The 25457-nt window shown below is 44.6% G+C and overlaps 6 protein-coding genes across 13 annotated transcripts in view; 3 read left to right on the forward strand and 3 right to left on the reverse strand.

Annotated features, from left to right (window-relative positions):
* LOC117140218 overlaps positions 1-5942 on the forward strand; it is an 82558-nt gene extending 76616 nt beyond the window's left edge. For all 6 annotated transcript variants that reach the window (XM_033303015.1, XM_033303017.1, XM_033303011.1 and 3 more), the window contains one exon: positions 3006-5942. In XM_033303015.1, the coding sequence (XP_033158906.1) occupies positions 3006-3091 (86 nt within the window). In that variant the 3' untranslated portion in view covers positions 3092-5942. The remainder of the gene's footprint in view (positions 1-3005) is intronic.
* Positions 5943-6643: 701 nt separating this feature from the next.
* On the reverse strand, positions 6644-8692 carry LOC117140628 (dnaJ protein homolog 1). The gene is made up of 2 exons (XM_033303648.1): positions 8399-8692; positions 6644-8147 (listed from the first exon to the last, which is right to left on the reverse strand). The coding sequence occupies exon 2, from the start codon at positions 8138-8140 to the stop codon at positions 7082-7084; it is 1059 nt and encodes a 352-aa protein (XP_033159539.1). The 5' UTR covers positions 8141-8147; positions 8399-8692; the 3' UTR covers positions 6644-7081.
* An 817-nt stretch (positions 8693-9509) lies between these two features.
* LOC117141933 (ubiquitin carboxyl-terminal hydrolase 47) lies at positions 9510-18391 on the forward strand. Of its 3 annotated transcripts, XM_033305673.1 has the most exons (11): positions 9510-9769; positions 12715-12943; positions 13006-13630; positions 13685-14660; positions 14726-15113; positions 15173-16090; positions 16148-17128; positions 17193-17319; positions 17377-17447; positions 17508-17641; positions 17704-18391. In XM_033305673.1, exons 2-11 carry the CDS (start codon positions 12755-12757, stop codon positions 17912-17914), a joined length of 4620 nt encoding a protein of 1539 aa, XP_033161564.1. In that variant the 5' UTR covers positions 9510-9769; positions 12715-12754; the 3' UTR covers positions 17915-18391. The 3 variants fall into 3 exon arrangements, with proteins under 3 accessions (XP_033161564.1, XP_033161562.1, XP_033161563.1); XM_033305671.1 differs by having other exon boundaries at positions 13006-14660; XM_033305672.1 differs by lacking the exon at positions 9510-9769 and adding an exon at positions 10730-10806 and having other exon boundaries at positions 13006-14660.
* A 101-nt stretch (positions 18392-18492) lies between these two features.
* Positions 18493-22046, reverse strand: LOC117141935 (proliferation-associated protein 2G4). The gene is made up of 8 exons (XM_033305674.1): positions 21882-22046; positions 21628-21725; positions 21199-21335; positions 20974-21136; positions 20105-20326; positions 19592-19817; positions 19116-19243; positions 18493-19052 (listed from the first exon to the last, which is right to left on the reverse strand). Exons 1-8 carry the CDS (start codon positions 21967-21969, stop codon positions 18939-18941), a joined length of 1176 nt encoding a protein of 391 aa, XP_033161565.1. The 5' UTR covers positions 21970-22046; the 3' UTR covers positions 18493-18938.
* Positions 22047-22395: 349 nt separating this feature from the next.
* On the forward strand, positions 22396-23662 carry LOC117140929 (thioredoxin-like protein 1). Its single transcript, XM_033304124.1, has 3 exons — positions 22396-22923; positions 22981-23264; positions 23324-23662. Exons 1-3 carry the CDS (start codon positions 22558-22560, stop codon positions 23535-23537), a joined length of 864 nt encoding a protein of 287 aa, XP_033160015.1. The 5' UTR covers positions 22396-22557; the 3' UTR covers positions 23538-23662.
* LOC117140926 (bifunctional coenzyme A synthase) lies at positions 23573-25419 on the reverse strand. Its single transcript, XM_033304120.1, has 2 exons — positions 24760-25419; positions 23573-24692 (listed from the first exon to the last, which is right to left on the reverse strand). Exons 1-2 carry the CDS (start codon positions 25316-25318, stop codon positions 23695-23697), a joined length of 1557 nt encoding a protein of 518 aa, XP_033160011.1. The 5' UTR covers positions 25319-25419; the 3' UTR covers positions 23573-23694.
* Positions 25420-25457: the final 38 nt, after the last annotated feature.

Raw genomic sequence — 25457 nt, forward strand, 5'->3', positions numbered from 1 at the left:
GCAGAAAACAAAATCAAACATTAGTTAGTTAGAAAATTTTGCCAATTTGCACGTTTGTGCTATATCGGGCATCGGTGTGTGTACCAATAATGTTGTGACAAATAATTTGCATATATGCATATGGTTTTTATATGATTTTTATAGGTTTTTTATAGATATAAACAAATATACATGCATATACAAACTCGACGGGCAAATCGAATGAAGCATTTTCCGCATGGGTTTTCCACCACTTCCGTTTCACATTTCAATTAAATCAGCATATTTAAAGCATACAATAAAAGGGATACAAATCAAAATGGGAATGTATTCAGAGAATGATAATCGTAAGTCGTACCTCAATGTTCAGTAATGGGTAATCATATTATACATATATGTACACTTAGGTAGCTCTGGAAATACGCGTATATATATATATTTATCCTCCCTTTTCGAGGCGCTGGTCGGAAAATCCTATTCGATTTTGCGATCCAAGCCGCCAACTCTCGACTAAATATATAGAAAACGGTTAAGATCAAACAAATTTCAGGTTGTTGTAACGAGAATTCAAAGCAGTATAGAAAAAACGAACGAAGTATGAGCATAGTCAGAATAACTAAGTTTAAGCTTCAAGAACATTTACAGTTTACAGTTTACACTGGGCTTCACAGCAGCAAAATCAAAACAAGAAATGATAACAAATATTCACAAAAATCAAAATATACATCGTAAATGTGGCATATACATACATACCATATATACAGCAGCATATACGGACAGCATAAATGTTAAACGAAACTAAAAACTGGAGCTCTCGAAATCCAAAAAATACGCGAAAATAAATGCAAACTAAATAAAGATAAGCGAGCATTGAAGAGGAGCAGTAAAGCTAAAACAAACATCAAATTTAACCGATAATCCCTGTGTGTGCACAACCCACACACGGCCAAACACACTGAAATCCACTAAACAAATAATCGAAAAATCAACACACTAAATGCAAACTTCAAAATCAAATTCGTAAAAACCAAAACTAAAGCGAGCCCCTACGTACATAACTAATAATGGCAACTAACTAACTAAAACTAAGCTAACTAAACCAATCGAAACGCAATTAACGAACTGCCCCATGAGTTTAAAGTAAATACATAAAGTACGCAAAAGTAAATAAGTATAAAAGGACAGCGACAAGTAGAGGACACCCATACATATACTATGTAGTCTATGCACCGATTTCCTGGCCCATCCAAAGAAAATCCTCTCTCGATTCAAGAAAACATACCCTCGATTAGTTATGCATTTAAGTTTGTTTAGTAGTTGCTTAGCAGGTAAGTGCGATATTAATTTGTAATTAGGCAAACGAACGATGAGTACTTGAATTGAATTAGTAATTAAACAATTTAACGGGTGATATTTCATTTTGTCTACACACAATTATCTCAAAGATAACTAAAATCCCAAAAAAAAACACATGGAAAATTGACTCGAATAATGTTGAACTCAGTTAGACATACCACATACACTTAGTCGTAACTCTTAAGTCGGAGATGGAGTTGGAGATATAAGTATTAGGCATGTTAAGTTAATAGGTATTACTACCCGCCCATTCGATGCATTTGTGTGTATCTCTTTATAGCGTATCTGTTGTGTCTGTTACAAACACTTGATATTATTAGTTGGCATCGCTTGATTAACAAACAACTAACCAACCGAAATTCGAATCGAAATCAATGAACTTTGCAAGTTTCCCCCACTTCAATTTGAACGTTTTGCATTTTCTCTATCAATATCACGACTAATGGACAGAGTGTGCCGAAGATCTAATGCCAAATCTTGTACTGCTGAATGCCATGCCAACCGAAAGAGAGCAATGCCAAGTCCATTATAATCGATCTATATATATATATATATATTTATCTAACTATATATGTCTTATGGTTACACACACCAGCCCCACCAACTCAACTCAATTCAACTCCTCACCACCCCCCAAAAATCCAGAATCCAGTATTCAGAATTTATTCGGCATTTTTTCACACATTGAAACGCAATTATTTTCCAGAAATTTAATTTTCTGTTTTCCGTACAACTTTTTGTGTGCCAAAGCTAAACAAAATGAAATTGAATTGAATTTTATGAAACTCTCATCTATGCACAACTTTATCCATCATTTTTGAATCACGCTCTTGACTTTTGCATCTGGAAAACTAATTTCCAAATTAGCAAGTGGGTTAACTGAAATGCGAAACAATTTCAATTTCACCACTTACACTACCATAATTTTCCAAATTATAAACACCCCATTTTCCACCCGCATAAATATGTACATCAAATTCTCGCTATCATTTTGCAAATAAAATTGGAGTCCTTTAATGAAGACACACACGAGAAACAGAAGAGGCAGAACGGAAAATGTTGGCATAAAATGCAAAACTTTTGATCGAAAATTGGAAAAATTGACTAGTCTTAACTGAAGCTCTTTACAAATAAAAAAAAAAGAAGCTAAACTATCTGCAAACGAGAAAATGAACCAAGCGATGTCAACATTTTAGCCAACACAACTCCCTCTCTATTCAAAGAACCCCCAATCGCAAATATTAGTTATTAGTTGGCTTAGCTGTTAATCACTCCCACTACCCAGTCCCCGTCCCCCAAAAACTATATCAAGTAGAGAAACCAGCCGCTTGAAGTAGTGCTCATTATACATTATACAATAATTAGTTTTGCTTATATTTTTTAACCGACAAATTTTGCTTGCATGCTTTTTAAATCCGAATTGGCCACCATTTACTTATTCAAATCTGTTCGACACAATTGTATATAACCAAATGGAGGCGCTATCCTCCGCCCACTTGCTCTTTCTAACTCTTTCGATCTCTAAATCTATATTTCCTATCTGACAAAAAAAGAAGAAAAATAAAAACCAAAACTACAAATTAAGTTCTGCAAAACCGAAAAGAAAATATTTCATAATTTTTCATATATGGTTTCCATTGTATCTTTTCTTTTCTTTCATTTAATTGTAGGGTCCCCGGTGTGGAAACCACGAGACATGATAAATTTAGGCACAGATCCACAGTCAACAACCCGCAAAGACGATGTGAAAAATTAAATCAGAAAAAGCAAAGCAAAACATTTAGTATCAAGCTAAGCAAGCATAAGAACTCTTAATCCACAACTTCAAATCCTCTGTTCGATTTCTCAATTTTACCTAATCAAGTGTAAGGCAACGGCAACAGAAACAGCTAAAAGCAAAAGCAAAGCAAAAGCAGAAAGCAGAAAGCAAAAGCAGAATGCAAACAGCAGAAGCAACAGTTCAAAGTTCAAAGCAGGCGAGCAGGCGAACCAAAAAGCATTTTTCAAGCTCAATTCTGCGACATGAAGATGCATTGAATCACCGGTGAATGGATGTGATTGTTTTTTGAAGAATGCTTGGCTTCGGTTTGCTTTCGCTCTTTTTTAATGGATAAAACATCGAAGAGTTTTTGTCATTTTTTACGTTTGCGTTTTTTAAACGGGAAAAGCACCACGAAAAGGATGTCACAGATCCTTTTTAGAAAGAGAGAAACGAAAAAAGAAACGGAACAAAACCTAAAGCATAAATGAAAACCAAAAGAGAAGACTTTCATTTATATTGATTGTATTTAAAGTGCAAAACATATAATAAAAGCATAATTAAAGCGAAGGATTTTGAGCAGATTTAATATGAACTAAGTGAACAGATTTAACAAGATTAAGAAATACGAGAACAAATTCAAATGCATTTGTCGCTGAAAAGACTTGAAAGTAAATTTCGATTTAAATACATTTATTGAGGACAAGACGAAGAAGCAGCTGTCAAAGCGACGAGGAGGGAAACCCGTAAACAAATTGCAACCATAGTATTTAGGCTTAGAGAATTTAAATTATAAAAGAAAACAAAACACAAAAAACAAAAAACAAACGAAGACCCCAGAGAATTGCAACAAAATATAAGAAAAAAGAAGAAACAAAAGTCAAATGCAAAGTAAGCAAAACCAAAGGGTTGAATGAAAAACATTTTAGCCAATTAAGCCACACACACACAAACTGAAGCAAATCAACACACTCGTAATCGTAATGAGAAAATTTAAATGAAAACACAGCAATGAAAATGTTTAGTTCGTAGGAAGTACACTGAAAAAATACATAAAGATACCATACAAAATCCACATACACATAAACGAAAAATAGCAAAAATTTAGTCAAAATGTTAAATGGTAAACTAAAAGAAACCAAAATAATAATAACGAAGCAAACGATTCCATGCAATTAAATTGGGCTCCCAGCCTCCACAAAGAATCCAATCAGCAAATACAAGCAAACAAAAATTAACTCAAAGCAAACTCAACACGTTAAAGCGGGCAAACATTAAATTAAACTATAAAACTATGCAAAGAAAACCAAATAAATGAAAGTGCATAAGCATAAAAAAGCAAGTCAAACCCAAAAAGAAAGACAACACCTTCTAGCAGAATTACAATAATAATTAAGAACTTCACTTTGAACACGCTAATCGATATATCGATATATCGATAATGGCAGCCTATTCCCAGCCCAAAAAAATCCCATAGACAAAGGCACAATTTTCGAGTACTCGATTAAAAGGATACTTTTGATTTTCCTACGTCTCAATACCCTATGGTTTTCAATTTTTGTAGGACGAATTTTTAGCAAGAAGATGCAGATATATAGTCGAATACAATGAAAAAATTCTACCAGATGAGAAATAATAATTAATTGGTTGTGAATGCAGCTTGGATGTTAATTCGATTCAGGAACAATGAAATCCCCAATTGCTGAACGTTTGTTTATTCTTCTGCACGCACACAGCAGTGTGCGTGCGAGTGGCGATTGTCTTTTTTTTTCAGTGTACTTGCAGTTGCATTGCTCACACTCATTATTTTGTACCCCCCAACCCCCCCTCAGAAAAACGTCATAAACTCATTGAACCATATAGCAACAAATCGAAACATAATCAAAACATTTTTTAGGTTTCCAATCAAATTGAATTAAATATACAAAAATAAACTCGAATTAAACAATGAGAAAAACTAAGAAAAACGTAATAATTGAAACTACAGACCATAGACAGCTATATGATGTGGAGTAAATAGAAATTCTAAATGTATACAACAGTCTAATGATAGATCTTTATCGATCGCATCGTCGATGCGGAAGATTATGATGATGAATGCTAATCAAACACGGGACAAAACAAGGAGAAATTTACCAAATACCAAATCACAACATTTTAACATAATTTTTACAGTTTGTATAAGTTCGACAGAGGCAACGTACATAAATAATAATTATAATGATTAACAATAAAAGCCAGCGGTCAGTTGGAAGACTTTAGCGAAATGAAATAGTTAAATTATGAAACTCATTTGATGGCGAATGATATGGTGGCGTGAAACTTTTTGTACGCATTTGACTATTTTTAAAGCATTTTTATTAAATATATATACATACATAGTCACTATTATACGAATGTTTGAGAGCCAAACGATGTACTCATTTAATTAAGTTCACGTGCACACAATGCACTGGAATCTCTTTTAACAAATTGTTATCGGATATTTGATTTGTTTGAGCGTATTGTTAGTTATATGTACATGTATCTCTTATCACACTTTCCTTTCGACAAGCGAACGAGGCAGCAGGAAAAACGAGGGTAACAATTGCATATTAAATACAATTTATAAGTCAGCCACACACACACACACACTCAAACCAAATTCGAAACAGAAATCAATAGCAAAATGCAGCAGCATTGGAAACAAATGTTGCCATTTACGAATGGACAACAGCAGACAGCAACATTGAAATTCAATTTTTATTGTAAACCTAATTAGCAGCTGCAACAAGAAGAACAAAAATATATTACAACAAAAACGAACATGCAATGGATGTTAATACTTTTTGAGAACGAGAAAAAAAAACAAATATGCAACAGTAAAGAAAGTAAAAAGAAATACACAATGATTATACAATTGCAAATGCAACTTAACACTCAACATAAGGATAGTGAAAATGTGTGACAAATGATTAAATTACGAAATCCTTTTGAAGTGAAAACAAATGAAAATAAAATGTGAAATTTAAAATGAAACCAACATGGAATTGCTTTTCATTGATTCGCTTTTGGGCATTTGGGGATTTCAGGTTTACAAAAAGGATTTTAAGCTACGATTTTAATTTAAATTTCATCTTTTCCACTCGACGTTTTAAAAATACGTTACCAGTGATGCCAGATGGTTTTTGAAATGTAAGTTACGTTCTATACACGATAGGTGGCGTGTTGCCCTCTGGAACTGTACACATGTGGAGACTTTTGAATTGCTTGGCGCGCATAACTAGCAAGTATTTTTAAAATAGAAAAAATTACCAGCACTACAAGTTGTTTTGGTTTTGGCTGCACATGATCGCCACTACGTGAAGTCTAGCAATTTCCACAATGCCTGCAACCCACTGACCCAGAAACGACAGTTGATGTGTGTATAAGTAAGTTTTATTGTTAAACATAATACAATTGGTACTAAAACGTACTATGTCCTACGACGTACAAATCTATAATTGTTATTCTAACTGATGTAACCTCCCCGTGTTGGAATGCCGAACATGTGCTTTGCTTGAAAAATGATTGGTTACTTTAAATTTATAATACCTCTTTTATTTCATAGTTTGTTTTTGGACTATTAAATATAAGATGTTGAGGCACCGATCCATGTGGCGGTAAACAAAACAAGTTATGGAATTTGTGTATACTAGGGTAATGTTAAATAGCTAATAGTCGATCAGTCTCCAACACGAAACGGGTTACACGGGCTGCTGTTTGTGTAAGTGTGTCTGTGTTGTTCTCTTTCCTAATCTTATCCAGCGCTTGCATCCTCGGCCAATATCTACAGCTGTTCGCTTGGCACACTCACTAGCTTGGGGCTACAATTGGTTAGGCTAATGTGTCTTACGAGTACGTACGGTAAACTAAATATAGGCCTTAACTAAAGTGATAACAATTATATGTGTGTGTGTGTGTGTTTGTGAGTGTATGTACTAGGTGAGTGAGTGTGAACTAGGCACACTAGTTGGGCAGCAGCTCGGACAGCTGATTCTGCAGGCTGGGTGACAGTGCGTCGGGAAACTTGATGTCGAAGGACACGATCAGATCGCCGCGCCTCGATGGCTCCTTGGGCACGGGCAGACCCAGTCCGTTGATCCGGCGCGTTGTGGTGGGCTTGATGATCTCGTGGTTCGGGTTCACCTGTATCCTGCTGCCCTGCAGCGTGGGCACACTGACCAGTGCTCCGCACAAGGCCTGCTTCAGACTGATCTGGGCTGTGTACTTTAGATCGATGCCCTCGCGTTTGAACAGCGCATGCGGTTTGTCGCGTATGATGAAGACGATGTCGGCTGGCGTCTTGTTTGGCGCCGAATCACCCTCTTGGGGGAAGGTTATCTTGGTGCCGGCCTTCCAGCCCGGCTTCACTGTGATTCTCAGCACCTTCTCCTCCTTGAACGGTCCATTGCTTCCGGTGGCCATGCGTGAGATTTTCATCTTCTTTATGCATCCCTTGTCCACTTCCTCCAGCGACACGTACAGATCATGCTCGATGGGCGGATCCTGTTGCTGCTGGCGCTTGCGACTGGGTGCCTGTGCATTGAATGACTGCGAACGGAAGGCTCCAGCCATAGGATTGCCAGGGAAAGAGGCAAACATATCGTCGCCGCCAATGTTCATGAAGATCTCGTTGGTATTGCCGCCCTGACCCTGACCAGCAAACATGTTATCGCCGCCGGTAAAGAAGACGCCAAACGGATCCGACGATCCAAAGAACTGGGCAAATGTGGCCCTCGGATCGCCGTGGAACTGGTAAGTGTACGCTCCCGGCTGACCGCCGCCATCTGGTCCCGGCTGTCCGCCCTTCAGTCCATCCTCACCGTACTTGTCGAAGATGTCGCGCTTCTTTTTGTCCGACAGCACCTCGTACGCCTCGGCGATCTCCTTGAAGCGCTCCTCCGCCTGCGGGCTCTTGTTCTTGTCGGGATGGTATTTGAGTGCCAGTTTGCGGTAGGCCTTCTTGATCTCATCGTCGCTGGCCTTGCGGTCGATGCCCAGAATCTTGTAGAAGTCTTTGCCCATCTCTCAGCTGAAAATGTAGGGGAAACACGAACGAACGAACGCTATAGATTAGAATGAATACTGAATACTGATTGCCAGCTTGCTGGGTTGGGTTGGCGATGGAAAGTGCTAGAAGCACAGCACAGTTGTGCAACTGCCGTGTTGTCATGCGAGTGACGTATGTAGTCACCCACTAAAGAGAGCTTCACACCCGATGTGCTGCCTTCAGCAGATCAGATCGATGCGCCCACATTTGGCAATATGTCCAACGAAACTTACCTCAAATGTATGCGATTGTCTGGGAATCCGTAAAAGTCCAAAAATCCAAGTGGAAAAGTGCAAAATGCAGAGGCAAAGTGCAATTGTTGGTATTGTTCAGTGTTTATTCACACTATTTATATTTTCACGGGACAATGTTCTTTAAATATTTATGAGTTTTGTCTCTTTCTAGCAATTGATTCAATTGTTCTTTTTCGCTTTTTTCTTTATCCACCGAATGTGGCTTGCGCACTAAAAACACACTCTACTTTCGAGTTGCTTTCTCTTCAAAATTTTGTTTGATAATGAGCGGGATTCGTGCGTCAACCTCATTTTATAGGTTCGCCCTCGTCTCCGTCGAAATTTCTGGATGCTTCTCGGTTTTTAGGGTTGTATCTCGAAAACGTTTGACTGCGAATGTCAATATCGATATGCTTATCGATAGCTGTCGATGTTTCAAGCACTTTGCACTGTTATTAAATCGCTCATCGTTTATATAAATTTGTGCATGTTGATGGCGGTGACTCTTATTTATATGCTTTTTTGATTGCGAATGCCTGCGAATGCGTGACTGTAAACGACGTGGGAAAAAGTAAGTAAACTATCGGTTCTGGAATGATTCGTGAAAGTCCTCGAATTCCTAGTTATAGATCGATCTATTTTTGGGGATATATATTTTGATATCCTAAAGGGATTCTCTACGATTTCTTAAAAACACACAGAAACATAAACAAAATATTTATATTAACTAGAAAAAAACCGTTGACGAGGTAAGCATATTATAAAAAAATAGAAAAGTGATGGAGAAATTTACACTTATATTGTTTAACTAAATAATTTATAATCGAAAGATCAGGAGAAATAAATAAATAATAATAAATAATCTCTATATGATAAAAAATATAATACAGTCGAGAGGTGTGGAATAAAGTGATGTTTAAAAAATGTACTTAAAAGCTAACATTTTAATAATAACAATTTATTTGAATTCTTAGTGTAATATACAAGCCAACTTATAAGTAATTAAGAAAAGTAACTGAAAGTTAAAATAATGAAATTTTTAAGCCCTGCCAGTGTGGCCGTAAGACGCAGACTTGGCCATTGCCGCAGCTGCAAGGCGTTTAGTATTTTGCAGTCAGCGGCGTGCAGTCACACCGGAACGAGCAAGTCTGGCAAAACAGCCGAACGGAGCAACAAAAAACAATTGTAAAAATGACCCGTCAAGGCTCGTTGTAAGCAAAATTCGAGCGCAGTCAGGACGCAGGAGCAGCCAAGCAGGTCGGGATTAGGACCGGAGCAGCAGGATCATCGGGCAAGCAGAGCCGCAACCCACACTAACACACAAACGCAGCCGTATACCGCAGTATTTCCATACACACACACACACTTTAGGTGAGTGAGACGGAGGTACACACACATGCACACACACACAGAGAAGAAAACAAGGCGCCCCACGAATTTTTGCGACATATGGACGCGCCTCGCTAAGGACTAATTTGCCAGCGCGAAGGACATGCATTTGGGGCCACTTTTTGGGCCAAACTCCGGCCGACATATGCGTGTCACGTTCCACTGTCAAAGCCTTGACCGATCGCCCCGCCCACCGTTCACCTCCCCATCGCTGGAAGTATTGCGCAAACGAATGTGACCCTTAACCCTTGCCCCCACCCCCTCCGCAAAGAATATCCTTTGGCATGGCGCCTGTTCAAAGGATGTCCCACTGCAGCAATGCAGCATTGTAGCAGCCACGGCAGACCCATAAAAATAGTCATTCATTCCCGCAAATAGAGAGCAAACGGTCGACATTAATAGCACTTTCGCTGTAAACCCAAACATATCGCCTATATTCATTGAGTAATCCGTCTAGGTTCTCGGGACCCAAACGTTCCCCCCTAGTGAAATACCCACCCACTGCATTGTGCGGCGATAATCGTTATCAGTTGCAACTCGTGAGTAGTCATTGATATTCGCAAAAGGCAACTGCACAAAGTTAAATTGTTTTTAGACCCATGATGGCAACCCAGTCAATTGCTTACATTACTCCCCATTATCCTGTTATTTGTTTAGAACTAGTGGCTTGGGTGCTGTTGCAATCTTTATTCGAGTTCGTAGAGTGCTGGTATATATTTCTTATCGCATCCCGAAGCTATAGAGGCTATTTAAAAGTAATGTTTTCCTATCGAAGAGTAAGCCAGATAAGTAAACTGTTTCAACCATGTCTCATTTTTATAGTGCAACCCGTCGAGAACTTAGCACGTAGCTCGCTTCGCCAAAGATCGGGCGCCAGATCGGGTGGTGGATCTTCGGATCGCAATCGGAATCGGCATCGGCATCCTAAGCGGCCAGTACACGCGTGAACTATGCCGTGCGTTGACGGTGCGGTCTTCTAGTTCGGAAAGATTTCGGCACACTCAGATCAGACACAGACGGTAAAACTCACCAAAATCCGTTGCATATATAGACCACGGATATGTACACACTTATTCACACAACATTGGAAGCTCCAATTAAAGTTGTGCGACGCCTAAGAATAGAAGGCATTTCGTAATGGAGATTTTGTGTTCGAGAATGCATTATATGATCGGGAATCGAGAATCCTACAATTTCCGGCACCCAGCAGCAGTCATATCTCAGTCATCTCATGGCTTTTGTAGATCACATAGATTTCGCAGTACCGAAATAGTTCAAAAATAGCACAAATATATGCGAGCATGACTGTGCCCCTCCCGCCGTCCCCCTTTGGTTCGTGTATATAGCATAGATAACTCGCGATATCGGTTTCTGTAATACCCGACCAACACAAACATTGACCAAAAGATCATCGTCATCATGTAAATATTGAGTGGGATGGATGGGGCCAATGTGTTGAAAGTGCCTGACCATTCTGATGAATAGGATAGACACATTCGACCAGTCTGTGCGCTTCTCTGAATCTCTGAATATCTCAAAAACCTTCGCATTCACAAATAGCCAGATATACGCGTATTCAAGACGCTCCCAAAGCTGTCTTATATCTTGCTCCTCCACTCGCCTGTGTGCTTTTTCCGACCGCTCCGATGTGTCGTTGTGTCGCCGCCGACAGTTTTTATTTTTAGCAGCATCTTATTTTGATTTTGTGCTGGCCGACGTGTATTAGCATTTTTGGATCCCCATCTCACTCGCTCCCTTGCCGGGCAATGCGGTTTGTGTTTGGACCATCCAACATGTGTTTGAACGGCCAACTGCAGCGCATTCACATCGCGCACTGTGGATGTGCATCCTCCATTCGGAGGAGACCCAAAATATCTTGGCTGGCTGGCTGTCTGTTTTGTGGTTATTTCGGTGCAGCGAATTGGAAAAACATTGCAAATACCCCGGCCGCAATTGCTTGCGACACTCAATTAAATGCTGAGCAATACGAATCGATAGAAATTATTGCCAAGATGGTCATTCGAAAAGTTTAATTTTAGATGCAATTGACAGGCGAATCGATGATTTTTTTGACTTCATATTGTGGAGTAGATCGATCGCTTTTCGCCTAATATTCAGCATCTGCTTTCCTTAAATCTGTCGAGTTCTACAAATGTCTAGAATAATTCGCAGTTTCTCGCTTATATCCGATAAGTATAAATTTGTACATTTGGATATGTCCACCGCCCACTTGCAATATGCGCACTGCCGAATTGGAGGCGCCAGATATTCGTTCGTATAATAGCCACCACTTCCGTTACAGAGTCTTGCGGGGAGCCACAAAGAAAGCCAGCTGAAACATGGAGCGACATTTGCACTGAAATTTATGCATTCGGTACGCCCGACGGTGATAGCTATGGTCATGATGAAGATGATGACGTTGGTAGCACATTGGAGGCAAATAATAATTCCCGTAGCATCCTCCGGAGGCAACTGATGGTCGGTTGTTTACGAAATTCCGCTGCGCGTTAGTCACGACGTCGATTTCGGGGGGCAGTCGATGCTCGATTGGGTGTACGTGCTATATGTGTGCTATATATATGTATACGGCAACTGGTGCTGGCCCGTACAAATAAGGCGCGAAAAGCAAACCCGGAGCACGTCAATATCTGCGGCTGCGGGAGGCGGACGGAATCTTCTTGGTTTCTGCCGCTTTATTCGCGAATGGGGTCGAAAACAAGAAGATTTCGCAGTAATTTGGGGCTGGGCATCTCTTCCTTATTTACTATTGGGCAAGAAGCATCGTCATGTCCAGGAACTTGGCCCCGCCGGAGACGTCAAAGGTGTCGTGTCACCTTGTTAATTCTAAAATAAGGAAATTAAAAAAAAGGAAACTCCAGACAAAATTCATAAGTAAAACCAACGTTTCGCTTACAATCTATTTGCAGGATTTTCTCCACCATCACTTGATTATTCCGAAGCCTGGCCATGACGGACAAGGAGAGCGAGCAGTGCACCGTCTCGGTCTTTGACCAGACACCCGGCTCGGAGCAAAAGAAGATCAACGTAGTGGTCCGCTCCCACTTCACGGTGAAACGCGTGATTGACCTTATCGGCACGCAGTTCTCGTACGGAAAGTTCGAGCTGTTGCTGCAGCCACACGATAACAAGGATCTGGTAAAAAGATCTGCACATATAGAGGTTCTAATAAAATGCTAATGGAAACCCTTCTTCTTTAGGTCAATCTGAATGCCCTGGAATCTCAGCTGATGTACGAAGTGGCTGGATTTGAGCCCCAGCTGAAGAATCACTTGATCCTGCTGCCCTCCGACAGTTGGGATGGCGACGTGACCAAACGCTTTGAGTTACCCATTAAAAGAGTGGTAGTCAAAAAGGTTATGAAGTCGGACGGCGAGAAGGCCAAGAGTCCTGCCACCGGCGAGAAGAAGAAACGCGTAGTTGGCGAGAAAACGAAAAAGAAGCCAGCTTCGGGAGCTTCCTCTCCAAGCAAGACAAAAACGACGAGTGAGGACTCTTTGGCTAAGACCAGCATCAGTTCGGAATCAAGTCCCGAAAAGACTTCCAAGATCAAGACCACTGAAGCACAGATCTCCAAGCCCGGTTTGGAAAAAGCTCCCAGGGCTAGCCCTGAAGAATGCCCCGAGCTGTCTACAGAGATAAGCTCTAAAAACACTTCTTCGGAGAGTCCTGTGGCCAAGAAAACGGCCAAGGTCACCTCCAAGCCGGCCCTAGAGTTGCTGAGTCCAATTAAGCCGGCATCACCCATCAAAGAGTTGGACTGCGAACCCGTAGACACTCTAAGCAAGCAACAGCTCTCTGAGCAACTGCAGCTGTATCCACAAGGTAGAAACCTAATCTCACCGGTGGACGATGCTCCTTCAGATCTTTTCATCTCAGATGCTGAACAATTGTCTGACGACGACCTGGCACTAGGAGCATCTGCTAGTCCGACAATGCTGGGACCTGGATACGATTACGGAGCTCCGACCGGTGACTCGGACGCCGAGGGTGGGACCGGAGTGGCAGACCCACCTACAACTGGAACAGACGATGGTACGTACCCGGCTCTGTCAAACTTCTATCGTCGCAAGTATGGAGGCGATGCATGGCAGAGATCATGGGAGAGAGTCAACACACCGGCTGCGGACTTCGTGTCCTCAGCCACCACAGAAACTGAGGCAGAGGCACGGCAAACGAGCGTGGGTCCCAGGGGATATGTTGGTTTGGTCAACCAAGCCATGACCTGCTATCTAAACAGCTTGCTGCAGGCACTCTTTATGACACCCGAGTTCAGAAATGCTCTGTACCGCTGGGAGTTCGACAATGACAACGAGGCCAAGAACATACCATACCAACTGCAAAAGCTCTTCCTCAACTTGCAGACCTCGCCCAAAGCGGCGGTAGAAACCACTGACCTGACCCGCAGCTTTGGGTGGGACTCGACGGAGGCGTGGCAGCAGCACGATATCCAGGAACTGTGCCGAGTTATGTTCGACGCTCTGGAGCACAAATTCAAGAACACTAAGCAGGCAAATCTCATCTCTAACCTGTACGAGGGCAAGATGAACGATTACGTCAAGTGCTTGGAGTGCAATACTGAGAAGACGCGCGAGGACACCTTCCTAGATATCCCGCTCCCTGTGCGGCCCTTTGGAAGCAGCTCCGCATACGGCAGCATCGAGGAAGCTCTGCGCGCCTTCGTCCAGCCAGAAACGCTCGATGGCAATAACCAGTATCTGTGTGAGAAGTGCAAGAAGAAATGCGACGCCCACAAGGGACTGCACTTTAAGTCCTTTCCCTACATCCTCACGCTGCACCTTAAACGCTTCGACTTTGACTACCAGACCATGCACCGCATCAAATTAAACGACAGGTGAGTCTCTTTGCCATAATCCATAATCCACAAGAATTTAATTCTATTCTCGCCCTCTATTTCAGAGTGACCTTCCCTCAGACGCTCAACCTGAACACGTTCATTAACCGAAGTGGAAACAGCGGTGAGCAAAACTCTCAGCTCAACGGCACCGTGGACGATTGCAGCACGGCGGATAGTGGTTCCGCCATGGAGGACGATAATTTGAGCAGCGGCGTGGTGACCACAGCGAGCTCTAGTCAGCACGAAAACGATCTGAACGACGAGGATGAGGGCATCGACATGAGCAGCAGCACCAGCAAGAGCGCAAAGCAGGGATCCGGTCCGTATATCTACGAACTGTTCGCCATCATGATCCATTCGGGCAGCGCTTCCGGTGGCCACTACTATGCTTATATTAAAGACTTCGACAACAACGAGTGGTTCTGTTTTAACGATCAGAACGTGACTAGTGTAGGTGTTTGCAATGCACACATAACTTATGAAAATATTGAACGACTATCTATCCGTAGATCACCCAAGAGGACATCCAACGTTCGTTTGGCGGACCCAACGGGAGCTATTACTCCAGTGCCTACACCTCCAGCACCAATGCATACATGTTGATGTACCGGCAGGTGGATGCCAAAAGAAACGAGCTGGTCGCCAAGGTGGCCGACTTTCCTGAGCACATCAAAACGTTGCTACCAAAGCTGCACTCGGAGGAGGAGACGCGCGTGTCCCGCCTGGGCAGGCATATCACGGTTACGGACTTGGCTCTACCGGATTTGTACAAGCCACGCGTCTACTTCTATAATCCCTCCCTGAAGAAGATGAAGATTACGAGAGTGTACGTATCGCAGAGTTTCAACATCAACCTGGTTCTCATGTCGGCCTATGAGATGTTGAATGTGGAACAGTTCGCGCCGCTTTCCCGCTGTCGCTTAGTGGCTTACAACTCCTCGATGGATACGATTATCCAGTCCCTGGAGAGTTGCACAGACCCAGCTTTGACTGAACTGCGCGCGGCTCAGAACTACAGTCTGGACTTCCTGCTGGAGTACCGGGCTGAGGACCAAGAGTTTGAGGTCTATCCGCCGGACGGCATTACGTGGTATGTGTTTAAGGTAGATCTATCGACCATGGCGATGGACGGTCCCTTCCTGGTTTACTCAGCAGCGCGGGAGCGGGAAGCCAGCGACGTCCTTCGCCGCTCGATCGCCCTCCGTTTGCACATTAGCGAGCAGCAGTTCCTACTCGCCACGGTGCGCGGCACGGTGCCGAAGGCTTTCGTGGCCTACGATCCCCATCCGTCGCCGGAGGCCCTTCAACACCTCCAGAACATGGCCAACACCCAGTTTAAGTCCATAACATACTTCTACTTGAACGTGCCCAACACGGACGCCGCCACCCTTGAGATGCTGGGTGTGCCCACCGTTGAGTCAAACGAGGTAGGTTTTACAGCTGTTGAGTTTATAACAATGCTTAATTTTTGGCGGTCCTTTCAGTGCGCCAGCGGAGGTGATGTAGTGGATGCTGCAATGATGAATGGCGTGGCACCTGGTCACATGTCATCCAGCAACGACTGCGATTGGAGGCGCTACAAGCGAGATATATTGGAACCCATGTCCCAACCCAGTCCCAGCCACGGCCACGAGTCCAACTCGGAGGACAGCAGTCTGAGCGACGGAGACCGAACTCTGGTGGAGACGGACAACATTGCACATCGCGGTGGAGGCGACAGCCAAGTCAGTTCGACCAGTCACTCGCCGCAGCTGTCTAGTCCGGAGGACGAAGCAGCCTCACACGATGCCATGATGCGCGTTCATGCCTACTGCAATGGAAACGGCAGTTATGCGGCGGCCGATGTGGTGGATCCCCTGCTCCTGCCCACCAGCACCAACCACTTCTTCTACGCTACAAAGGTCGAGTGCGTGGATGTGGTTGGCACCGGTTCCAGTTCTGATCACCAGTCCGACGAAGAGGCTCAGCTGCGTAAGCCCACGCGTGCCTATAAGCTGCTGGTGGGCACACACATGCGAATGGGGGCCTTTAAGAAACACATCGAGCAGCTGATCCAAGTGCCCGCCGCCCACTTTAAACTGCAGCGGAAGCACGATAATAATCTGTCGAACAATCAGAACAACTCGTTGGTACATCTCATAGAAGGCGAAACACTGACGGTTGAGTTGGGTAAGACGCTGGAGGCGGACGAGTTCAAGGCCAAGATTCACTTTCTGCGACTGGCGGACATTGATAACGAGACGTCCAAACTGCCTTGCGTATGCGAGTGGGTCTACAATGCCAACACCACGGCGGAGCAGGCCAAGAAAGAACTGGTGGCCAAGCTGCATCGCATAGACGCCAAGTACGCCACACTGACTGTGCAAAACTGTCGCATCTGGCTGAAGGGCGGACGTATTCCCATCAAGATTCTGTCCGACGATGAAACGCTCTACTGCGACATGCGCTCCAGCATCGCAGCGGAGGTGGGTTCCCCTGTCTCTGTGATAAGAAAAAAACTTAACTTGAATGTATATCACACCATTTCAGTTCATTGTGCAAGAGTGCGAGGAGGGAGTGAACCCGCAGCCCAAGGACGATTCTCTGACTTTATTTGTAAGGCGGTGGTGTCCGGCTAAACTTGAGTTTGGAAAGTTCCAAGAAATCACTTTGGACCGTAAGTTTAATCTGTATAATGCCCTGAAGCAGTAAATCGAACTCGTATCTTTTGCAGAGGACAGCGAAATCAGACTTTCATTATCACAGATCAGCGACATTACAATAGACAAACTTAGTTATATGAAGGTTCGTAAAATTGCGTTCCACTGTGTATATTGATCTAAATTGCATTGGTCTTTTCTGCAGTTGAACAGCAACTTCCCCTGCACAAACATATCAGCGTTAAGCGTTAACGAGTCCAGCAGTTGGTACTCCGTGCCCACCACCGTGGACAAATATCCGCTTAATAGCACACAGACAGGAAACATCTACCTGTACAAGTAAGCGTGGAGCAAGTGGCAGTGGTATATTCAGTTCCTAGACTAACTAATGCATTCAACAGAGATAGGACGGTACCTGCGCGAGAGCTGACGCTGGAGGAGCGACGCCTGATGAACGTCAAGGAGAAAGCACGACTGGATCGGGTGGGCTGCGTGTCCACCACGCGGTATGCGCAGCGCCGGGAACGTGCCTTGAAGATCTACCTGGACTCTCCGGAGAAGTCGAGCAACGTGACCGCCTCCGCACCGATGGATGTGCATGTCAATAATTAGTCTGGCGAGTAGGAAACAGTCGCGGCGATCATAAAAAAAAAAAAAAGTACACCAAACCATGTATGTAAGCAACGGCAGACCATTAAATCCCAGATCCTCATTTAAACAGCGGCCACATATCTTTGTCGTCTGCAAGTGCTGCTCGTGTTTTCTATACTTCATCCGCAGCAATTGCGTTTTTTGTTGTTCTTTATTTTGTTTGACGCAAGGGAGGAGGTCAGCGAGTTGGGCAAAGACGCCGTAAACGGCATCGAATTGGTCTGGTCTTGGATCTGGGATGGACAACTGGGGTGGCCAAGTGGGCACAGCACTAAGTGACGTTTAACATAACGAAGTTATTCTTGCAACTTTCGTAATACAAGAGTTCAAAGATGAGACTGTAAAATTTAAAATAAAAAACGCAAGAAATCTAAATTACAAACTGTATAATGTGAATGTGAACATCAAAACTAAATTAAACGTATAAAATAAACACAACTCTCAAGTACATTTATTAGAATGAGAAGCGTATCGAATTCGAATTAGAATTAGAATTGGGCGCCAGCGGAAAGTGTGCATAAATGAAAAATCGTTTGGCATTTATCCGGCTTTTTTATAGAAAATGTTAATTTTATTTAATACCTACTACGCAGTGTTAATAACGTTTCACTTGAATTATATTTTAAGATCATTTAGCGTTAAAATTGTTACAATTTGATGACAGTTCCTGCTTTGCTTTTTCGTTGCGATGATGTTGAACAGACCGATAAACGAAGGCAGCTTATAGTAACGGAAATAAAGAGGTAAAGTTGGCGCGGGACCGACCGACCGCCCGCCCTGTTGATGGATGGAGGATTTTTGGGGAAACGTATCCTCAAATTGTTGCCGTCTTCTCTTCTGTCCTGTTCTGTTGTCAAAAGGGTCCTCTAATACGCAACGAATTCGATAGTAAAAATCTGTGGAGCGGCAGCGGTAGGCAGCGCAATTGTTCACATTGTGTTTCCGTTGTCGGCTTGGCGGTGCGGATCATCATCAGCGGGCTGGCCTATGCCTTGGTCTCCACGGCCGGCGCCGTTTCCACCTTTGTCGCCGCTCCAGCTGCTGCCTTCTTGCCCTTACCCTTGCCCTTCACGGGACCCAAAGGCTGCGCGAGCAGAGTCTGCAAAAAGTTGGCATTTCATTAAGTATCCATCGCGAAATGAAGGAAATTGTTGCAACTTACCTTGAGCTCCTCCTGCGCAACACTGTACTCGCTCACATAACTCTCCGCCTCGAATGGGATGCCGGTGACCAAGTTGACGCCGTTGGGCATGAGCAGAACCGTGTGCTTAAACTGCGCCACAATCTCGGCTATAATGGAAATGATAAGGAAATGGCTTGTTTAACTTTGCTATGACTTCAGGCTAAAATGCGAACTTTATAAACTAACTAGTTTAACTAACAAACTAGTTTAGTCTCTTAATTAATGCATTTACTTTAATAAGTGTAGGAAAACAGGTTAATAGATTGGACACGATTGTGACAGTGCCATGTTCAGACAGAGGCCACACTGAGGCAACTGCTGAAGACGTCAATGCCTGGGATTTGTTCTGGCAAAATGTCTGGCCGCACTTAGCACCCGAAGGTGTACCAAGTCCGGAATTAAGTTTTGCCAACTCGCATAATAGGAATAGGATGGATAATATGCATCATACTTACATGGCTTCTCGTACAGCACTTGGAAGGGCTCAATCATCTTGTGGCCGACGCACTCAACAACTCCCATGCGGGCCTTGGTCTCCTCCTCGAAGCTGCGGATGTTGAATGGCATGTTTCCGTACTTCGTTTTCACCTCTGCCAGCAGAGCACGGGATGCCTTCATCTTGAGCATGTAGTTCTCCTCAGACTTCTTGTAAATGGAGACCTTGGTGTCTTTCTCGCGTCCCTGCAACGAATACGAATAATGTTAGCAATAATGTTCTGGCTGCCATAAATATGGATCAAGCTTATATTTGGCGTTCTCAGATCTCATAATCTTGCAATCTTCGGACAACAGCCAGCCGGAACTTGGTGTCTGCACGTGCCGCATTTTTGTAAAAAAAAAAATAAACGCCGAGCAAACAAGTCACTCTCGCAACAAACACCGCATTCCAGCCAAGTCATCCTCAAGCGCGTGTTTTTAATCATTGAACAAATTAGTGGAGATGTAGTTTCTATTGATGAATTACTAACCACTCCTTCCCCGGTGCTGACGATAACATCGATGGCATAAACCTCGTACGTTTCGAAGGTGCACTTCTCATGCTCCTTGCGCTGCGCCTCGCTGGGGTTCTGTATGATCGTCTTCTCACCGTCAATTTTGAACTGCTTTAGCTCGTGACTGAGCATGCCCTCAATGGGCTTGCACTTGTACGACTCGCTGATTTGTTGCACTGCATCGGTGAGGGAGTAGTTCTGTAAGGATACAGGATTGAAACATAAACATTAAGTACTAAATAAAATGGGAATAGTTCAACGCAGAGATAAAGAAAACATTTCATTCCCATTTGCCAAATCTTAATCAAATATCATAGCGATAACGCAAAATAACAATAACTAATCGGCATTATCATTGCGATTGTGGACAACTTTAAAGACCGAACATTTCAAGTATCTAAACTTGTTCAGTTCACGAAATCGACACTGTTGATCTCTGCAGACGTTGAGCTGTGCTGAGCCACGAGTTAAGGCAACAGACAATCCGTTGCCTGCAAATTACAATTCCGACCTAACTTTACTCTGGAGATGTGGACAACTTTAAAGACCGAACACTTCTAGGGAATGAACTTGTTCAGTTCACGAAATTGACACGTTTTCTATCCGCAGGTGTTGAGCTGAGCTGTGCCAAAGTTTGAGCACAGTCAATCCGTTGCTTGCAGAAGAAGTAACCTTGTGGACAAACTGACAATAAGCCCTCCAGTCCTGAAAAATGGGCCAGGGCAATTACCAGCTGCCACAGTTGATCTATGCAAGTGTTGAGATGTTCAATCGCTGGAAAATCGCGGCAGACAATCCGTTTCTTGCAGGTATTAACGGAGGAGTACTTAGAAGGGAAGACTCACATTGGCGCCGGACTTGAGCAAACGCAAGGCAGCCTGGACAGCCCAGTAGGCGGCGAGGATGACATCGGCCTGGCGACCACTGATCTTCTGATCCGCAGTAGCGCCCACCACAATTGTGTGAGCGGCCACGGCAATGAAACCATCAATGTGGGCTCCCAGATCACTGTAGAGAAGAATGGTTACGAATTTTGTGGCGGTATATGTGGAATAAGAGGTATAACTTACATTTTGACCACATCACCGGCCTTTAACGTGTAGTCAGCATCATTTTTGGCTGGCGAGAAGTGGCAGACACAGTTGTTGACGGACAGACAGGTGGGAAAGGCGATGCCCTTCTTCAGGTCCTTCTCCTTTTTGTATACCTGTTTGTGGAAGATCGATAAGAGCATTAGATTGCTTGTTCGTTTTATGATATATCAATGATAGTGAGCGGTGTGTCCTCAGATCTCATAATCTGTAAATCCTCGGGACCGTTTTGGCGAGCACACAAGCCGGGCACGTGGAGCATTGAAATCCCCGCGTGCGCCTGGCGACCACGAGGTGATCCCCAGCCCGCACAGCACATGGTTCGCCATCGGGAAACCCTCAAAGGTGTAAGTCTTAATCATTGGACATGGAATTGGCGCCAATGACCGCCAGGTGGCCACCACTTACTTTGCCGGTCTCCTCGGTGAGCTGATTGTCACCCTGGGTGCAGATCTCCCGGACGGAGGCATCGACCACGCAGAGTCCAATTACCGCCTTGAGGGTTTCTAAAATTAAACGAGCAGACGGTGTCCAGAAATAGGCGGATTAACCAACGCGTGGCGCACAAGGGAAAGCGGCATTCGGTGCATTGTGTAAGCGCCACGTAGCAGCGACTCCAGGAATTGGCTAGCGTTCGCTGTATCCGGTCAAGGAATACTCACTGTTGACGATTTCGCCGGCCAACTTATACTTGGTCACCACCAAATCCTCGGCGATGGTCTTCTCGGGCTCCTTTTCCACATCTGCCATTGTACTTGACTATAATAATTTTAAAATGGCGACTTAATGAAAATGCGACCGACTGAAACACCACGAGGTAATGAAAGTGTGGCCAGGCGCCGCGCAGGTATCGAAAGTTCCAGTTGCGTGGACGGTGGGACCGCTGATTCGCCTTGACAACCCTGGCCAAATGGGCGGTAAACTTAAGATGAGCGTGAAGGCGTAGATTGCTAGTCGCAAACGCTGAATGAAATTTGACTGACACCTTAAGCTATGTCTAATGAGAATATTTTATAATTTAACATATTTTATATTTATGTATTAATATTTATGTTTCAATAAAAATCAAATAATAAGTTTCAGTATTTTTTCTGTCACATATTAATGGTCACTCTAAAAATAGGAACTCAAAAAGCTATCGATACTATCGCAGTGTGACCGCCTTTGGAATACCGCATTCGGTATTTTTCTGAGCACGAATTTGGACTAAATGCATTTTACAAGTCATCTTTAACAAAAAAAAATTCGCATTGAACGTTAATAATACCATTTAGCTGCGTAAATCTAATTCGGCTGCCGAAACAAAAGCTCAACTAGAAGAAACCTAATCCTGTCACCATGTCCGTGCGCGTGATCAACGACGAATCCCACTTCCAGGCGGAGTTGGCCCAAGCGGGCATCCAATTGGTTGTGGTGGACTTCACAGCTGCTTGGTGTGGTCCCTGCCAGCGGATTGCGCCCATCTTCGAGACGTTTCCGACAAAGTACCCCAAGGCCATTTTCCTGAAGGTGGATGTGGACAAGTGCCAGGACACGGCTGCTGGACAGGGCGTTTCGGCCATGCCAACGTTTATCTTCTACAGAAACAGGACCAAGATCGATCGCATCCAGGGTGCGGACGTTAATGGGCTCGAGGCCAAGATCCAGGAGCACATCGGCACCTCCGGTGGTGATGAGGGAGGCGAGGATTACGGGCAGGGATTGGTAAAATAGTGCACAATTTTGAAATGTTCCAAAAATAATCCCTAATCCTTCTTACAGATGGAACTGAACACCTTTATCTCGAAGCAGGAGTGCGAGTGCCTCAACGAAGCCGATGACCACAACTTAAAGCACGCCCTGGCCTCCGCTGGTGGCTACCTGCAGTCCGACTGCGATGAGCAGCTCATCCTGTCCATCACCTTTAATCAGGCCGTAAAGATCCACTCCCTGAAGTTCAAGGCACCTTCGCACCTGGGTCCCAAGGATGTCAAGCTATTCATCAACCAGCCCCGCACCATTGACTTTGATATGGCCGAGTCCATGACCAGTGTGCAGGACCTAAGGTTGCTATTCCCTTCTCTATGGCTGCTCAGCTCTTCTCATTGTTCATCCCATTTTGCAGCCTGGCTCAGAAGGAGCTGGAGAGCGGAGTGCCCGTGAATCTGCGCTATGTCAAGTTCCAGAATGTGCAGAACATCCAAATCTTCGTGAAGAACAATCAGTCAGGTGGCGATGTGACGCAGATTGACTATATCGGCTTCATCGGTTCCCCCATCATGACCACCAAGATGAACGACTTCAAGAGAGTGGCCGGCAAGAAGGGGGAGAGCCACTAAGTAACCCACTAGGATTCCATTGAAATTTTCAGTGATTTTCCCAATGACGTCGCAGCATTTCTTTTAAACTTTGGACTTACAACTAAACAATACACAACAAATGCATAAAGAATCATACAAAATAATGATCAACAAGGTAATCTAAATATCCATCGGGTTAAAGGCTGCTCTGGCAAGAGTCCAGTTCCTTGGTGAGCATTTTCCACGCACGCTCCGCCTGTTTCTGTGTGAATTCGTGATCCCACTGCGAACTGAATATCACATGCGACTTGGCCACGATCTTCGAATTGGGCACCTGACTGGCCAGTCGCTTTTGGGCCTCCTCCTCGCTCAGCTTGTTGCGCTCAATAATTCGACGCACAGCCTCCTCCGGTGGCACAATCATGGACCATACCTCATGGCAATTGGTCTCCCAGCCCGCTCGCAGCAGCACCGCTGCCTCCAGGACCACCACACGCGGTACGTCAGCCTGGGAACGCAGTACATCCAGCCGCCTGTTAACCTCCGCAATAAGTTCCGGCCAGACAATTCCGTTGAGTGCTTGCAACTGCTTGGGATCGGCAAACACCAAGGGTCCCAGCTTGGACCGATCGATGCGACCATCGGCTGAAACAATACCCTGTCCGAAGTGCTGCACAATTCGGGTGTAGCACACCTGACCCGGTTCGTAAACATCGTGCGCCACCTTATCGCAGTCGATGACGTGGGCGCCCATGTTGGCCAATCTCTCGCCCATCTTGCTCTTGCCAGATGCGATGCCGCCAGTGAGTCCAATAACGTAGGGGCGCGGCGGGAGCTGTGGTCGTGCCTCCGGCCTTCTCCAACGGGTTCCCAGCAGATCGATGCGTGTGTTACTCGAGCTGACCTTGGTCTCGTGGATGCCATCATGCACGTTGCTTTCAACAATGTCAATCACAAAGATCTCCAGCTCGCGCAGTTGCTTGGCCGAGCGTACCTCGTTGACCTTCTGCCCTCCTCGCAACGTCTCCGCACTGACCACAATCAGGTCCAGGTCTGGATCCACTTGCGTGGGACCAAAGGGATCATCGATGGGCACAATCTCGTACTGCAGCGTACCATCTATGTCCATTAGGAACTCCCTTAGCCGGGCGATGCGCTCTTCCACGGGCAAAATCAAGTCCGGCAGCGTCTTTCCTGCAGACAGCGATAAGAATGGCCGTTAAGATAAGCTTTTTATTTTGCCAATTCATGCCCGTCTTACCCTTCGTCATGGCGGAGGTGGTTACGCCCACAACCAAACGCTTGCAGGTGCGCAGTACAGCCTGGGTGAGGAATATCTTGTGCCCCAGATGAATGCGATCAAATGTCCCGCCCAGGACAACCGAGGGATACACCTTCGGCGGCTGGGTGTCATCCTGCTGGGCCCCTAAATCTGAAATGACCGAGTCCTCCAGGAAGATTGTTGGCTTGCTGATGTTAAGATCCGCCCGGAGCCTGTCGCACAGCTCAGGATGATGTGCATCCGAGAAGATTAGGTCGACGGGCTGGCGCAACTTCAAGGATCCACTGGCACCTGGTCGTAGGGGCGAGACAAGGACGCGCAGGTCCAACTGGTTGCCCACATAGCTGCTGCTGTTGGCGTACAGCTGCGAGATTAGACGACCCCAGACCGGAGGCGGTGGCACTGGTGACGTCGTGGACGTTGACCCCGTCACATTTAGGTGGATGTACAGTGAATTCACGTACTTCTCAATGGCGCGCAGGGATTTGCCAAGGTGCTTGATGTTGGACACCACCAGGAGACCTGTGGATGAGGCCATTCTGCTCGATTGATTGCGACTAATTGTGAAGGCTAGCTCAACAATTGCATCAACATTGTGACGAGGGGTTGTCGTTCCCAATTACAATTATCGATACGTTCTGATAAGGTGTAAAAATACCGTTATAAAAATAAAACTT

Source organism: Drosophila mauritiana, chromosome 3L (genome assembly GCF_004382145.1).
Source record: "Drosophila mauritiana strain mau12 chromosome 3L, ASM438214v1, whole genome shotgun sequence".
Taxonomy (NCBI): Eukaryota; Metazoa; Arthropoda; class Insecta; order Diptera; family Drosophilidae; genus Drosophila; species Drosophila mauritiana.

Coding starts and splice junctions, on each gene's coding strand:
- LOC117140628 (XM_033303648.1), bottom strand. CDS start 8,140: ATGGGCAAAGACTTCTACAAGATTCTGGGCATCGACCGCAAGGCCAGC.
- LOC117141933 (XM_033305671.1), top strand. CDS start 12,755: ATGACGGACAAGGAGAGCGAGCAGTGCACCGTCTCGGTCTTTGACCAG. Junction 16,091..16,147: donor CCACCGTTGAGTCAAACGAG/GTAGGTTTTACA, acceptor CGGTCCTTTCAG/TGCGCCAGCGGAGGTGATGT. Junction 17,320..17,376: donor CCAAGAAATCACTTTGGACC/GTAAGTTTAATC, acceptor TATCTTTTGCAG/AGGACAGCGAAATCAGACTT.
- LOC117141935 (XM_033305674.1), bottom strand. CDS start 21,969: ATGGCAGATGTGGAAAAGGAGCCCGAGAAGACCATCGCCGAGGATTTG. Junction 21,137..21,198: donor GCCGGTGATGTGGTCAAAAT/GTAAGTTATACC, acceptor TCTTCTCTACAG/TGATCTGGGAGCCCACATTG. Junction 20,327..20,973: donor TGCTCAAGTCCGGCGCCAAT/GTGAGTCTTCCC, acceptor GTATCCTTACAG/AACTACTCCCTCACCGATGC.
- LOC117140929 (XM_033304124.1), top strand. CDS start 22,558: ATGTCCGTGCGCGTGATCAACGACGAATCCCACTTCCAGGCGGAGTTG. Junction 22,924..22,980: donor AGGATTACGGGCAGGGATTG/GTAAAATAGTGC, acceptor TCCTTCTTACAG/ATGGAACTGAACACCTTTAT. Junction 23,265..23,323: donor ACCAGTGTGCAGGACCTAAG/GTTGCTATTCCC, acceptor CCCATTTTGCAG/CCTGGCTCAGAAGGAGCTGG.
- LOC117140926 (XM_033304120.1), bottom strand. CDS start 25,318: ATGGCCTCATCCACAGGTCTCCTGGTGGTGTCCAACATCAAGCACCTT. Junction 24,693..24,759: donor CACCTCCGCCATGACGAAGG/GTAAGACGGGCA, acceptor CGCTGTCTGCAG/GAAAGACGCTGCCGGACTTG.